General features: G+C 48.9%; 1 protein-coding gene across 3 annotated transcripts in view; it reads right to left on the bottom strand.

Annotated features, from left to right (window-relative positions):
* CDC25A (cell division cycle 25A) overlaps window positions 1–15,788 on the bottom strand; it is a 35,422-nt gene extending 19,634 nt beyond the window's left edge. For 2 of the 3 annotated variants that reach the window (XM_066244677.1, XM_066244679.1), the window contains exons 1-7: window positions 15,208–15,788; window positions 13,964–14,037; window positions 12,937–12,979; window positions 10,976–11,012; window positions 9,442–9,540; window positions 4,985–5,104; window positions 2,860–2,994 (exon numbers count right to left, since the gene is read on the bottom strand). In XM_066244677.1, coding sequence (XP_066100774.1) covers window positions 2,860–2,994; window positions 4,985–5,104; window positions 9,442–9,540; window positions 10,976–11,012; window positions 12,937–12,979; window positions 13,964–14,037; window positions 15,208–15,377 — 678 coding nt within the window. In that variant the 5' untranslated portion in view covers window positions 15,378–15,788. The remainder of the gene's footprint in view (window positions 1–2,859; window positions 2,995–4,984; window positions 5,105–9,441; window positions 9,541–10,975; window positions 11,013–12,936; window positions 12,980–13,963; window positions 14,038–15,207) is intronic. The other variant, XM_066244678.1, reaches the window with a different exon arrangement.
* Window positions 15,789–16,580: the final 792 nt, after the last annotated feature.

Genomic DNA, 16,580 nt, shown 5'->3' with positions numbered 1-16,580 from the left:
TGTCTGTCTGTCCCTATCTATTCCTCTCTCTGACTCTATCTCTGTCCCTGTAAAAAAAAAAAAAAAAAGAGAGAGAAGGGAGAGAAAGAAAACAGGGGAGGAGCAGGAAGCATCAACTCCCATATGTGCCTTGACCAGGCAAGCCCAGGGTTTTGTACTAGTGACCTCAGTGTTCCAGGTCGATGATTTACCCACTGTGCCACCACAGGTCAAGTGCACTTTTTTTTTTTTTTTTTACAGAGACAGAGAGAGAGTCAGAGAGAGGGATAGACAGGGACAGACAGACAGGAACAAAGAGAGATGAGAAGCATCAATCATTAGTTTTTCAATGCGCGTTGCAACACCTTAGTTGTTCATTGATTGCCCTCTCATATGTGCCTTGACCGCGGGCCTTCAGCAGACCGAGTAGCCCCTTGTTGGAGCCAGCGACCATGGGTTCAAGCTGGTGGGCTTTTGCTCAAACCAGATGAGCCCGTGCTCAAGCTGGCGACCTCGAGGTCTCGAACCTGGGTCCTCTGCATCCCAGTTCGATGCTCTATCCACTGCGCCACTGCTTGGTCAGGCCAAGTGCACATTTTAATTTTTTTTTTTTTTTTGCCCTGGCCGGTTGGCTCAGCAGTAGAGTGTCAGCCTGGTATGCAGGAGTCCCAGGTTCGATTCCCAGCCAGGGCACACAGGAGAAGTGCCCATATGCTTCTCCACCCCTTCCCCTCTCCTTCCTCTCTGTCTCTCTCTTCCCCTCCCGCAGCCAAGGCTCCATTGGAGCAAAGATGGCCCAGGCGCTGAGGATGGCTCTGTGGCCTCTGCCTCAGGCACTAGAATCGCTGTGGATGCAACAGAGCAATGCCCCAGAGGGGCAGAGCATCCCCCCCTGGTGGGCATGCCAGTGATGGAGCAGAGCGTCGCCCCCTGGTGGGCTTGCCGGGTGGATCCTGGTAGGGCGCATACGGGAGTCTGCCTGACTGCCTCCCCGTTTCCAGCTTCCGAAAAATGAAAAAGAAAAAATAATTTTTTTTTTACAGAGACAGAGAGTCAGAGAGATGGATAGAAAGGGACAGACAGGAACGGAGAGATGAGAAGCATCTATCATTAGTTTTTCATTGCGCGTTGCAACACCTTAGTTGTTCATTGATTGCCCTCTCATATGTGCCTTGACCGCGGGCCTTCAGCAGACCCAGTAACTCCTTGCTCGAGCCAGTGACCTTGGGTCCAAGCTGGAGAGCTTTTGCTCAAACCAGATGAGCCCGTGCTCAAGCTGGCGACCTCGGGGTCTCGAACCTGGGTCCTCGACATCCCAGTCCAACACTCTATCCACTGCGCCACCGCCTGGTCAGACTCAAGCGCACATTAAAAAAAAAAAAAAGGCCCTGGCCAGTTGGCTCAGCGGTAGAGCATCGGCCTGGCGTGCGGGGGACCCGGGTTCGATTCCCGGCCAGGGCACATAGGAGAAGCGCCCATTTGCTTCTCCACCCCCCCTCCTTCCTCTCTCTCTCTTCCCCTCCCGCAGTCAGGGCTCCATTGAAGCAAGGATGGACCGAGAGCTGGGGATGGCTCCTTGGCCTCTGCCCCGGCGCTGGAGTGGCTCTGGTCGTGGCAGAGCGACGCCCTGGAGGGGCAGAGCATCGTCCCTTGGTGGGCAGAGCGTCCCTGGTGGGCGTGCCGGGTGGATCCAGGTTGGGCGCATGCGGGAGTCTGTCTGACTGTCTCTCCCCGTTTCCAGCTTCAGAGAAATACAAAAAAATAAAAAATAAATAAAAATAAATAAAAAAAGATTTGGCCCTGGCCGGTTGGCTCAGCGGTAGAGCGTCGGTCTGGTGTGCGGGGGACCCGGGTTCAATTCCTGGCCAGGGCACACAGGAGAAGCGCCCATTTGCTTCTCCACCCCCACCCCCTCCTTCCTCTCTGTCTCTCATTTCCCCTCCCGCAGCCAAGGCTCCATTGGAGCAAAGATGGCCCGGGCTCTGCGGATGGCTCCTTGGCCTCTGCCCCAGGCGCTAGAGTGGCTCTGGTCGCTGCAGAGTGATGCCCAGGAGGGGCAGAGCATCGCCCCCTGGTGGGCAGAGCATCGCCCCTGGTGTGCGTCCCCGGTGGATCCCGGTCGGGCGCATGCGTGAGTCTGTCTGACTGTCTCTCCCCGTTTGCAGCTTCAGAAAAATTAAAAAAAAAAAAAAAAAAAAAAGATTTTATTTATTGATTTTTAGAGAGCGAGTGAGAGAAAGAAAGGAGTGGGGGAGCAGGAAGCAACAACGCAGTTGTTTCTCATATGTGCTTTGATCAGGCAATCCCAGGCTCATCGGCTTGAGCAGTATAGGGCCATCAACATGATCCCAAGGTTGCTGGCTTGAGCTTCCCGTCAAGGCACGTATGAGAAGCAATCAATGAACAATTAAAATGATGAAACTACCAGTTGATTTTTGTCTCTCTCCCTAAAAAAAGATATGAGCTCCTTCTGGTCAAGATGGATTGTATCAGTGTTTTCTTTTGAAGCCCCCCCAAGGATTTAATCTAGGACAGTCTCAAATTCTCACCAAATGAACAAAAAAACCCAGCCAACTCAAGCCCCAGTAAATCCCTGTAATTTTTTTTTTTTATTTATTAATTTTTAGAGAGAGGGCGGAGAGAGATAGAGAGAAGGAAAGAGGGGGGAGAAACAGGAAGCATCAACTCATAGTAGTTGCTCCCTGTATGTGCCTTGACCAGGCAAACCCAGGGATTTGAACCAGTGACCTCAGTGTTCCAGGTCAATGCTGTATCCACTGCGCCACCACAGGTCAGGCAATCACTGTAATTTTTCACATGACTTTTCCGGGGGTAGAACAGATAGGAACACACACACACTCATACACACACACACAGTACCTTCAGATTCTCCCCATCAAGAAGGTCCATGAAGCCATCATCTTCATCAGACAAAGTGGCAGTCACAGGTGACTGGGGCATAAAAAGAGGAATGAAATTCCCTGGGCCGTTGCTATCTTTTTCATTTGAGGAAAGCTGCAAGACAGAATTCAGGCCTTATTAATAAATGATCAGCTTTGATTTCCTTGGATAGGTCATTAGTTTTTATGAGGAAAACATAGTATATTTTTTATAAGAAGTAAAATTTTAGCAGCTACTAATCAAAGTAATATGAATCCCAAGGTTATAAATAATTTGATGTCCACACATAGTCCTAAGAGCCAGGCCTAGTCGCCTTCACAAGAAACCGACCCGGAAGCAATTCACCTGACAGTTGGAACTGGGGATAGCCTTTTGTAAGAGGCAAGGTTTGTTTTATCAGAGGATTGTGATTAGTAAACATAGACCAACATGAGGGTTGTGACAATATGATAATCTGCCAATATGAAGAAGCGTAAGAAGACACAAGTCTGTATGGATACTACAAAATTGCCTTGAGAATGCTTATCCAACTCCAGTTCTGACAAGGGTTACATAGTTCTAGATGACAGCTGCTCAGTTTTGTTTTTTTTAATTTATTTATTCATTTTAGAGAAGAGAGAGAGAGAAGGCGGGGAGGAGCAAGAAGCATCAACTCCCATATGTGCCTTGACTGGGCAAGTACAGGGTTTTGAACTGGCAACCTCAGCTTTCCAGGTTAACGCTTGATCCACTGCGCCGCCACCACAGGCCAGGTAGCTGCTCAATTTTTAATTGAGGAATTATTGTGTGGCCAGACATTATGATATAAACTTTACATGTATATGCCACTTAAGTTGCTCAACACGCAAAGAGTAGTCCTTTTCTTTTTATTTAATCAGAAAACCAATGCTTAAGCAAGGTTACCAAGATCACAGAGCTCACTTATTTTGACTTGGAATCCCAACCTTTTCTCCCCGCTAGACTCTACCTAGGAGAGAGACCACCCCTGGAGTAAAACAGGGGCACCTCATTAGATAACCCTATCTTGATTTTTGGGGAAGCCCCACTATTCAACTAATACATATTTGATATGAAAAATTTAAACCACTCATGAATCCACCATTTAGAGATAAACACTGCTAATAAAAGCATTGCTGACACTTTGCTAGTTCTTTTCCACATGCTTTCCAAAGTCAGGAAAAAAGTTCAGAAAGCCTGACCAGGCAGTGGCACAGTGGATAGAGCGTGGGACTGGGATGCCGAGGACCCAGGTTCGAGCCCGCTTGAGCGCGGGCTCATCTGGTTTGAGCAAAAAGCTCACCAGCTTGGAGCTAAGGTCGCTGGCTCAAGCAGGGGTTACTCGGTCTGCTGAAGGCCCACAGTCAAGGCACATATGAGAAAGCAATCAATGAACAACTAAGGTGTCACAGCACGCAACGAAATACTAATGATTGATGCTTCTCATCTCTCCGTTCCTGTCTATCCCGTACCTTACATCATAAGCCAGTCTGGAAAGTTGTGCTTTCAGATGCATATTCCCAGGAAAACCTGGACACCAACTGTGGTCACTGTGCTCAAGTTGGGCCTCTCTAGTCTATAGCTGTCAGATCACCAGTAGTAACGACAGTCTTTGTTTAGCAAATTAATAACCGTGGGCAAGTGGCCCCAATTATTACCAAGTAGCCCAGCGGAAGTGGGTTCTCTGAAATCCATAATACTAGTTCTCAATAAACCACCTTCGGAACTACGTGTTCTCGATAGAGGTCAGCTTGGGAAGTACCTCTTAGAGCTCAGCTTGCACTACGAAAGAACAAATTTTAAGTAAAATATATAATCTCACCACACATATGGATATGGAAGGACCCAGGATGCCTTCAGATTATTTTCACAGAATTGACCAGGCCAAACATTCTTTGCTAAAGTCCGATATTTCAACCACACCATCTCTCACTCTGCTTCTGCCTGTCTGCTCACAGTAAAAACACTAAAAATATGACCGTCTAGTTTTGAAAGACAAAGTCAAGGGAAAGACAGCGAGAGCTACTGTAGTATCTTCAATTCCAGGTTCAAGGTGCTTTAATCCTCTTCCCTTCAGAAACTTCCCTCTGAAAGCCAGAGCACATACCATCCAAGCTGGGGCAGAGCTCTGCCTCTGTGTGAAGAGATCTTTAGCCTCCTCAAGTCCATGAGAGTGCAGGCAGCCACGAGACGCAGGTCTTACTGGCTTCTTAAACTCAAAGGCTTCCTGCAAGACAGTACAGTCAAGACGTCTTCCATGGTCCGTGGAAACCAGCTCTAGCTCAGGTGAGACAGACGAGGGAGTGGGCACTGAGCACCTTTGTAACTACCTCCGAACAAAGGGTCTACACTTTTCTGATCTAACTCACACACTGGATCTGTGTAACCAAGAATTTCAAAGACTGTCAATAGCTAACTTCTAATACAGCATTTTTTTCTCATCACGCTGTATTTCCTAACAAGCACATATTGCCTGAGTACACAAAACATTTTGAGAATGATCAGTTAAGTCAACTTTTTGTAAAAATTTTTTTTAAGCAAAAGAGAGAGAGAGAGAGAGAGAGAGAGAAATAGGAAGGGAGAAAGATAAAAAGTATCAACTCATAGTTGTGGCACTTTAGTTGTTCATTGATTGCTTTCTCATATGTGCCTTGATTGGGGGGCAGCCTCTAACTGAGCCCGTGACCATGGGGTCATGTCTATGATCCCACACTCAAACACGCTCAATCTAGCGAGGCCATGCTCTGGCTGGCAACCTCAAACTTGGGTCCTCAACGTCCTCAACCTGCGCCTGATCAGGCCTAGTTTGTAAAATCTTAGTTATTTCAATATGCCTCTGAATGGGAGCCAAAACTTTTCACTCTATGTGTTTGAGGGCTTTATATTTTCCACCTTCTTCTCCAAGAGAAGGGATAATATTTTTTCCATTTAAAATTATTCCCCGCCTGACCAGGCGGTGGCGCAGTGGATGAAGCGTTGGACTGGGATGTGGAAGACCCAGGTTCGAGACCCCAAGGGCATCAGCTTGCGTGCGTGCTCATCTGGTTTGAACAAGGCTCACCAGCTTGAGCACAAGGTCGCTGGCTCAAGCAAGGGATCAGATCACTCGGTCTGCCGTAGCCCCCTGGTCAAAGCACATATGAAAAAGCAATCAATGAACAACTAAGGAGCCGCAACAAAGAATTGATGTTTCTCATCTCTCTCCCTTCCTGTCTGTCTGTTCCTATCTGTCCCTCTCTCTGACTCTGTCACACACAAAAAAAATTTTTTCTTTAATAAACAGAGAAAAATAAAACAGAATTATTGGCCTGGCCAGTGGTGGTGTTAGTGGATAGAGCATCAACCTGGGACATTGAGATTCCAGGATCAAAACCTCAAGGTTGCCAGCTTGAGCATGGGATATTGACATGAGCCCAAAGTCGCTGCCTTGACTTGTGGTGGCACAACTGGTAAAGTGTTGACCTGAAATGCTGAGGTCACTGGTTCAAAACCCTGGGCTTTCCCGATCAAAGCACATTGGAGTTGATGCTTCCTGCTTCTCCCCTCTCTCAAATACATAGAGTTAAAAAAATTTTAAATTAAAACACAAACAGAAAAAGAAAAACAAATAAAGTAGCTGGCTTGAGCAAGGGGTCACTGGCTAGGCTGGAGCCCCCCCTGTCATGCATAAAGTTGCATTAAGTGATGCATAAAGTAATGCAACTACGAGTTGATGTTTCTCATCTTTCACTCAGGAGTCCCCAAACTTTTTACACAGGGGGCCAGTTCACTGTCCCTCAGACTGTTGGAGGGTCAGACTATAAAAAAAACTACGAACAAATCCCTATGCGCACTGCACATATCTTATTTTAAGATTTTTTTGTTTATTCATTATAGAGAGGAGAGAGAGAGAGAAAGAGAGAGAAGGTGGGGAGGAGCAGGAAGCATCAACTCCCATATGTGCCTTGACCAGGCAAGCCCAGGGTTTTGAACCTGCAACCTCAGCGTTTCCAGGTTGACACTTTATCCACTGCGCCACCACAGGTCAGGCACATATCTTATTTTAAAGTAAAAAAACAAAATGGGAACAAATACAATATTTAAAATAAAGAACAAGTAAATTTAAATCAACAAACTGACCAGTATTTCAATGGGAACTATGGGCCTGCTTTTGGCTAATGAGATGGTCAATGTGCTCCTCTCACTGACCACCAATGAAAGGGGTGCCCCTTCCGGAAATGCGGTGGGGGTCGGATAAATGGCCTCAGGGGGCCGCAGTTTGGGGACCCCTGCTCTCGCTTCCTCTTTGCGCACACAAAAATAAATAAGTAAATAACTGAATTAATTAAATTATATTCCACACTAAAAATAATGGGGAAAAAGCTGGTTTACTCTATAACATGGACAAATCTCACAAAATGCTGAGTGAAAATCAGAAGTGACAGAATACACGCTGTATGATTCCATTTACTTCAAGTTCAAAAGCACTCATAACCACCCTAAAATATCCCGTTTAAACCTGTTAAGTGCTTAGAGCAGCAACAGCTAATATCAGAGTACTTATATGCCAACACAGGACGAAGAGCCTTCTAGGCACTGCCTCTTTAACCATCAATTACACCCTGAATGTCCCCATTTAACAGATGGGGAAACTAAGCCTTGCAGGCTGTGATGTGTCCAAGACCTGGCTTCACAGCCAGACAGGACAATTCCAGAGCAAGAACTCTTCAATCCATGTTGTTTCCCCTCCAGAATTAAGCTCCGACAAAGCGACCGGGGAAGCGACGTTTGGGAGGGAAGAGGGAACAAGGACGGAGCAGGCACAGGTACGGGGTTAGACTGTTCAACAGCGATCCACTACGCAGAGGCCGATGCAGTCTTCCCAACGCTCAAGGCTCCTTTCTATAGTCTCCCTCAGGACATCTTTCACGAGCTAGAGTCACTGAGGCTGTTCATGGAAGCAGTGGGTTTTACACTAAGTCTGGAAGAGTATAAGGATTATGAACTATAGCATTTTAGCAGGGAATGGAAAAGGGGAGAAAAGTAGACGTGGAGCCTGACCTGTGGTGGCGCAGTAGATAAAGCTCAACCTGGAATGCTGAGGTCGCCGGTTTGAAACCCCGGGCTTGCCTGATCAAAGCACTTACAGGAAGCAACTACTATGAGTTGATGTTTCTCACTTCTCTCCCCTCTTTCTCTCTCTTTCCCCTCTCTACCCTCTTTGTAAAAAATCAATAAATAAAATCTAAAAGAAAAGAAAAAGAGATGTGGAAATACAGTAAAACTGGAAAAGTTGATCTCATTCATTTAACTATAATATTTTGGCCACCTACCCTGTGCAAGGTACCCTGGCTGACAGGTGTCCGAGTCCAAGGCAAAGTGTTCTTGGACTTTTGGATGGACAACCACAAGCTCATCCTCTAAGGCAGTGGTCCCCAACCCCGGGCCGCGGACCGGTACCAGTCCGTGGGCCATTTGGTACTGGTCCACAGAGAAAGAATAAATAACTTACATTATTTCCATTTTAATTTATATATATATATATTTCCCCCCCCCCTCTGAAGTTGGAAACGGGGAGGCAGTTGGACAGACTCCCGTATGCCCCCGACCAGGATCCACCAGGCATGCCCACTAGGGGGTGATGCTCTGCCCATCTGGGGCGTTGCTCTGTTGCAACCAGAGCCATTCTAGCGCCTGTGGCAGAGGCCATAGAGCCACCCCCAGTGCCCGGGCCAACTTTGCTCCAATGGAGCCCTGGCTGCGGGAGGGGAAGGGGGAAGAGAGAGACAGAGAGGAAGGAGAGGGGGAGGCGTGGAGAAGCAGATGGGCACTTCTCCTGTGTGCCCAGGAATCGAACCCGGGACTCCTGCATGCCAGGCCGACACTCTACCACTGAGCCAACCAGTCAGGGCCTAAGTCTGAATAATATTTTATTTTTAAATTCCCTCTGTTACATCTGTCTAAGACTCACTCTTGACGATTGTCTTGGTGATGAGATACATTTATCCATCCCACCCTAAAGGCCGGTCCGTGAAAATATTTTCTGACGTTAAACCAGTCCGTGGCCCAAAAAAGGTTGGGGACCACTGCCCTTAGCTACCATTTCAGTTACTTTGAAATTCCCTGGGACTTCTCGGCTTGATTCTTTCAATTCCTGTCAAGCAGCTTTTTCCTAAGCTTACAACTCATTAGTGTCAGAGTGCAAAGAGGAAAGGACGGCCTGGGCAGACCCTTCTAGAAAAATTATTCATGGATATCATTACTCCTAAGAGCTACCATCGGAGCAATTTCTACCTGCCAGGAACCATTTGAAATGTTTTATCTCAATTCCCACACCAGCCCTTCAAGGCACTGCTACCCCTATTTTACAAAGAAACGAAAAGCCTAAAAGAAATAACTCGCTACGGTCATTCGCAGGGCTAATTAACAACAGGATTTCAATTCAGATTTCTCTGACTCCAAAGACCATCATGTCTCTGGTGAAAGCATAGTCTCCCAGAAAGCAGGTCAGCCACTTCTCTGTAAGGAACTGGCACTTGTGGGCTTTACTCTTGCCCTAACTTAGGACATGAACACAACACTCACATTTTCCTTGTTTTCATCCTGGTCCATCAGCTGGAAGACATCATGGTCAAGAGAATCAGAATGGCTCCTCTTCAGAGCTGGACTACACCCCAACTTCTGCTATCAAAGTGAAAAAAGGAGTTAGAGGACATAAATGAAAATTCAGTGGCAACTTAGCTCTAAAAAGAAAAAAAGATGGTGCTGGGGCGGTCAGGAGGAGGGGAGGCCTAGTTCCTCAAGGTTCCACCTCGCCAGGACAGTGGATATAAGTTCCTACGTGGCTTTACACCTAACCCTGGAAGGTCTACAGGCCTCTCAGCAGGAACTTAAGGTTACTATATCACCCCCTCATAACATTATTTGCATATAAAGAACCCCTCCGAGTTTGATAAAACCCTAATTAAAGATGGTGGAAAAGAGGCAGTTATTGAAGTTGCTTCTGGGGATGTTTGAGTGCTTTTAAGACTAAGGAAAAGCAGTCCTCATTGTCTAGATTAATATCTACTATCAAGATCACACTGATAGCCCTGGCCGGTTGGCTCAGTGGTAGAGCGTTGGCCTAGCGTACAGGAGTCCTGGGTTCGATTCCCGGCCAGGGCACACAGGAGAAGTACCCATCTGCTTCTCCACCCCTCCCCCTCTCCTTCCTCTCTGTCTCTCTCTTCCCCTACTGCAGCCAAGGCTCCATTGGAGCAAAGTTGGCCCAGGCACTGAGGATGGCTCTGTGGCCTCTGCCTCAGGCGCTAGAATGGCTCTGGTGGATCCCGGTCGGGCGCATGCGGGAGTCTGTCTGACTGCCTCCCCGGTTCTGACTTCGGAAAAATACAAAAAAGAAAAAAAAAAAGAAAAGAAAAGAAGAAAAAAAAAAGATCACACTGATACCCTGGCCAGGTAGCTCAACTGGTTAGAGCATCAACCCAATATGCCAAAGTTGCAGGTTTGATCCCTGGTCAGGGCACATACAGGAATCAAACAATGAATGCATAAATAAGTAGAACAATAAATCAATGTCTCCCTCTCTCTCAAATCAATAAATAAAATTTTTTTAAATTTACAACAACCATCTGGTGTGAATAAAGCAAGACTACACCTATTTAGAAAAAAAGATCACTGGTAGCTAAGGGGCAGTGATAAGTATTAGTTCAGAAATACAAGGGAGCCCTGGCTGGTTGGCTCAGCGGTAGAGCGTCAGCCTGGCGTGCAGGAGTCGCGGGTTCGATTCCTGGCCAGGGCACACAGGAGAAGTGCCCATTTGCTTCTCCACCCCTCCCCCTCTCCTGCCTCTCTGTCTCTCTCTTCCCCTCCCGCAGCCATGGCTCCACTGGAGCAAAGATGGCCCGGGCGCTGAGGATGGCTCTGTGGCCTCTGCCTCAGGCGCTAGAATGGCTCTGGACGCAACAGAGCAACACTCCAGAGGGGCAAAGCATTGCCCCTTGGTGGGCATGCCGGGTGGATCCCGGTCGGGCGCAAGCGGGAGTCTGTCTGACTACCTCCCCGTTTCCAGCTTCGGAAAAATGGAAAAAAAAAAAAAAGAAATACACGGGAACTAACTTACTGGTAGGGAATTTATTCTCCTCATGGGATTTTCAAGGCTGTAATAAAATCAGAAGGTAAATAATGAGAATGAAGCAAAATGGTAGCTATATCAACAGAACAGTGTCCAGCCTATCACCTGAGAGATAGTCAAACATTTCCATTTTAGGCAAGATGGAAGAATAGATTTCTAAAGCTGTCCTGTTGTCACAAGTACTTCAACACTGCAAGCCCCGGTTCTCTGAGAATACACACATTCTCTTGCCTGAGCTGTGGTGGTACAGTGGGTAAAGTATTGACCTGCAGTGCTGAGGTCGCCAGTTCAAAACCCTGAGCTTCCCTGATAAAAGGCACATACAAGTAACTATTATGAGTTGATGCTTCCCACTCCCCTCCCCCTTTCTCTCCTCTCTCTATAAAAAAAGTCAACAGGCCCTGGCCGGTTGGCTCAGTGGTGGAGCATTGGCCTGGCGTGCAGAAGTCCCGGGTTCGATTCCCGGCCAGGGCACACAGGAGAAGCGCCCATCTGCTTCTCCAACCCTCCCCCTCTCCTTCCTCTCTGTCTCTCTCTTCGCCTCCCGCAGCCGAGGCTCCATTGGAGCAAAGATGGCCCGGGCGCTGGGGATGGCTCCTTGGCCTCTGCCCCAGGCGCTAGAGTGGCTCTGGTTGCAACAGAGCAACGCCCTGGAGGGGCAGAGCATCGCCCCCTGGTGGGCAGAGCGTTGCCCCTGGTGGGCGTGCCGGGTGGATCCTGGTCGGGCGCATGCGGGAGTCTGTCTGACTGTTTCTCCCCGTTTCCAGCTTCGGGGGGGGGGGGTGCCTAACCTGTGGTAGCACAGTGGATAAAGCATTGACCTGGGAACACCGAGGTCGCCAGTTCAAAACCCTGCGCTTGCCTGGTCAAGGCACATATGGGAATCAATGCTTCCTGCTCCTCCCCCCCTTTCTTTTTCTCTCTCTTTCCTCTCTAAAATGAATAATTTTTTTTAAAAATCCCCACACACATTCTCTTTTTTTAAAATTTTATTTATTTTTAAGAAGAGGAGAGAGAGACACAGAGAGAGGTGGGAGGAGCAGGAAGTATTAAGTCGTAGTAGTTGCTTCCTGTATGTGCCTTGACTGGGCAAGCACAGGGTTTCAAACCAGCGACCTCAGCGTTTCAGGTCAACACTTTATCTACTGTGCCACCACAGGTCGGGCTACATATATTCTCTTAAGGCTATGTTTTCAGAGGGGTTGGGTGAGGTGAGATGCAAATAGAACACCAACTTACAGCTAAAATAAAGAGGGCTATTTCTGAAAACTGCTGATATAAACAACTCACTCTCACTAAGAAAGTAGCCTGTTTACAGGATTAGGAGGAGTCTTACTAGGGTCAACTAAATGCAGAGCATGACAAATTTCATCAAAAAATTTAAAAAGTTGCCTGACCAAGCAGTAGCTCAGTGGATAGAACATCAGACTGGGATGCGGAGGACCCAGGTTCAAGACCCTGAGGTTGCCAGCTTGAGCGTGGGCTCATCTGGTTTGAGCAAAGGTTACCAGCTTGGACCCAAGGTCGCTGGCTTGAGCAAGGGGTTACTCAGTCTGCTGTAGCCCTACAGTCAAGGCACATGTGAGAAAGCAATCAATGAACAACTAAGGTGTTGCAACAAAAAACTAATGATTGATGCTTCTCATCTCTCTCCGTTCCTGTCTGTCTGTCCCTATCTATCCCTCTCTCTGATTCTCTCTGTCTCTGTATATTAAAAAAAAAAAAAGGCCTGACCTGTGGTGGCGCAGTGGATAAAGCGTCAACCTGGAAATGCTGAGGTCGCCGGTTCGAAACCCTGGGCTTGCCTGGTCAAGGCACATATGGGAGTTGATGCTTCCAGCTCCTCCCCCCTTCTCTCTCTCTCTCTCTCCCCCTCTTTCTCTCCTCTCTAAAAAAAAAAATAAAAAGTTTTTTCTAAGCACATACATTTCAAAGCAGTGAATACATACTTTTCTTTACTGTCCAGGGGCCCAGGAGAATCCAGACAGAAGCCTGTGACAGTTAAAAATATCACTTAGTAAACAGTACACGAAACACTATTTTGTTATTAAAATAAGTACAATTTCTAGTACCTTCTCTTTAGGCCAGTCATTGAAGACTCGTGGCTTGGTTTTATGCCGAAAATGAAATTAAGTCTCTTTTAATATTGTCAAAAACTTAATATTTGCACAAGTCTTAACATTCTCATAGTATATCTACTAATCCCCTTTCCTACTTGCAAATAGCATCAAGAAAAATAGGGTTTGAGGAGAGTGAATTAAACTGAATCCTCTCGTGACTGCATTGTTATTCAGAGAGAGGTACCCAGTTAACTTTCTGTGAAGTCCAACCATGGAAAGAATATAGTACCAGTGTTCTGAAATAGTTTTGTTTTCAAATATTTTATCTTATCAGATCATATGCATAATCTGGGAGTTTGGGAAATACAATTATGTCATATGACAAACAAGGCAAGTATTTATTGCCTTCAACAAAAGAATACCAAGTGAGGTGGCCCTCTCACCAAAGGCAGCAAGGTGGCACCACTGTTCAGCATGGCCCAGACCCACAGGCCTGCTGAGCATACAGCTTCCCTCCATGATATCCAGGTGACCTGACAGGGAGTTAGCTGTTAGCTCCGGACTGATGGTCTTCCTTGCCACACTGCTACCAAGTTTCTAGGTGAAAGTGCATGTTTCAGAAAATTCCAAGTATGTTCCCCATATAACAGACACATGACAAATGTTGAGAATTAAAAAAATACCTGAGCCTGACCTGTGGTGGCGCAGTGGATAAAGCCTCGACCTGGAAATGCTGAGGTCGCCGGTTTGAAACCCTGGGCTTGCCTGGTCAGGGCACATATGGGAGTTGATGCTTCCAGCTCCTCCCCCCCCTTCTCTCTCTCTCTCTCTCTCTCTCTCTCTCTCTCTCTCTCTCTCTCTCCCTCTCCTCTCTAAAATGAATAAATAAATAAAAAAAATTAAAAAAAAAAAATACCTGAATCGGTTGACTCAGAGGAGCCCATTCTCTGCAGACTGCTGTTTTTCACTTCCAGCGGCTGTTCATACTCACTGAAACCAAGAGGAAATAATTCTCTGTATTTCTAGGCCTTAACGAAAAGGTTACATACAGGAGGCAAGCTCTGGCCAGGGATCTAAGTGGTTAGAATGTCCTCCTGATACACCAAGGTTGTGGGTTCACGGCACATACAAGAATCAAGCAATGAATGTATAAATAAGTAGAACAACAAATCGATGTTTTTCTCTCCTCCTCTCTCTAAAATCAACTTTAAAATATAATGGAGACAGGCCATGCAGTCACCAAGGAGCCAGGCTGCGATCAACCATTGTGTGGAGTCTAGACCACACCACAGAACACTGGCACCCAGAACACGCAGACAACTAGCACGTAGAGGTAAGAACTGAGAAGGAGTGGGTGGATAGGCAGAGCCTGGGTCACACGGCAGGACAGGATGACTCTGATGAATGTTGGGAGGATTTCCTGCAATGAGAGCATGTGTTCTATGTAGGTACTGTGCTAGCAGCAGGGATGAAAAACGAATAAAACAAGTTCCTGCTTTTCAGAGGCTGGAAAACCTACAGGACACGTGCTTACTTAGAAAATGGGATGTCCAAGATCCACCAGCTGTCAGACCAGCTTCACCACAGACAATGTGGGACACGATAGTTTTTACTTCTATCTTTGGTCTGAGAAGCCCAGGGAATTCTGAGTATGGGAAGTCGAGTAAAAAGGCCTGCCCCTGAGAATGCATGGGGATGGACATCAGGAATGTGCACCGGGCAGGGGTCGCGATGGTTTTGCACAAACTCCGGAAGAGAAAATGCCCTGTCCCTTTGTTGAGAAGGAACAAAGCTCACAGGAAGCTGTGACTCTGTAAGACGGTTCAGCCAAGAGTGAAGTGAGACTAAGAGGGCCTGCTTTTCCTTCGTGGGGGTAGCTTCCAAAGGGCTTCCTGGGACAGGGACAGCCGAGGACAGGGCAGGGCAATCCGAAAAGGGTGGCGAGGGTGGGAAGCCGGGGCCGCCCCCACCCCCGGAGGATCTGCACACGGCCTCTCCCGCCCCACATTCCTCCCGGGGGAAGGGTGCACATGGCGAGCCCCCGCCAGGCCGGGCCGCCCCCGAACAGCAGACAGGTCTGGCCCTTCTCCCGGCCCGATCGCTCCGAGAGCCGTCTGGGAGGTCAGAGGCCTGCGGAACCCCTCGTCTGTCCCTTCTCACCTGCCTAGCCCCTGCAGCTGATCCATGGTGACCGTCAGATTGGTGACAGGCGACAGGCCCCCGGCAGCGGGCGCCCCGAACAGCGCCTTCACGACCGGCTGCGGTGCGGGAGGGGGGCTGCAGGCGAAGAGCAGGCGGCGGCGGTGGGGGAGCTCCGGGCCCAGTTCCATGGCGGCGCTCGGCCTTCCCAGGGCTCCAGCTCCCTCTTCCTCCGCCGCGCCCACCCCGCCGCCGGTGCCCGCGGGTCAAACACAACAAACACGACCCCGCGGTTCAGGGACGCGGCTGCCGCGGGAGAGGCGGCGCGGACGGGCGGGTGTTCGGACCCGGCAGGCGCCAGCCACACGAACCAGCGCTTCTCCCTTGCCCCGCGAGACCAGCGGGCGGGCGGGCGCCGGCAACCTGAAGATTAAATCCAAACAAATGCGGCGGGTCGGGAAGGGAGAGCAGCCAGAGCCGATAGGCAACAGCCCGGGCTCACACTCTCTTCGCTTTTCTCTCACCGCCTTGCCCAGCCCGGGATCTCCAAGAACCAAGACGACTTTCACCTCCCTCCCGGGCTGTCGCTGCGGAGAAGGCCTTTCGCGGTAATAGCTGCTCTCTGGGCCCCGCCGCTGCCCCGCCCCCCTTTCCTAGTTGGCGCCAAATGGAACTCACCAATCAGTACGTGACTCCTCCCCCTCGCTCCCGAATGGCAACTAGGCTGAACCAATAAGATGGGGGAAGGGAACAGCTCGCGGGACTCTGCGAGGTCACCGGCTCTCCGAAGGGGGTGGGGCCTGGGGGACCCGAGCTGATCTGAATGAGAGCGGGCTCAGAGGTCAATGAAAACTCCCAGCAGAACCTGCGAGGCGCGGATCGAGACCGAAAGTCCGCTCTTAACCGGTTGCATGCTGGGGAGTGTAGTTCTCACCCCGCGCGGCCGCCTCGTCGCTTTCCGGCCCCGTTAGGCGACAGCAGCATCGCCTCTGGCCGGCGTTCCACACGGGAATGTGGACGCTAGAGAACGCCTTCCGGGCCACTGCAGGCCAGGCGGAGCCCGGCCTTGCAGTACTGTGGGTCCCTCTCTTCCGCCCGGGCTTCCATGCCCCGATTTTATAACGAGGGGCAACTTAATGACCCACTGACGGCGGTCCCCTCCGAACGAACATCAGGGCCCAATCCCCGAGCGCTTAACGCTCACCGCAAGCCGGCGGTTCAAGACCCTGCGGGCTGAGCCGACCACAAACTGCTGCCCACACGAGACTAGGACCCTGCGATACAGTGTTCTTGGCTCACCGACATTTTAGCTCATCCTCTGTTTTCTGGGAATCAGTTCCTTCTCTCCCACCCTTTCTGAGGCGATTGGGAGCTTCTAGAGAACAATACCATAA

This window comes from Saccopteryx bilineata, chromosome 10 (genome assembly GCF_036850765.1).
Source record: "Saccopteryx bilineata isolate mSacBil1 chromosome 10, mSacBil1_pri_phased_curated, whole genome shotgun sequence".
In the NCBI taxonomy this organism is placed as follows: domain Eukaryota; kingdom Metazoa; phylum Chordata; class Mammalia; order Chiroptera; family Emballonuridae; genus Saccopteryx; species Saccopteryx bilineata.
The sequence above is the reverse complement of the archived record's forward strand: the minus strand, read 5'-3'. Positions and strand labels throughout refer to the sequence as shown.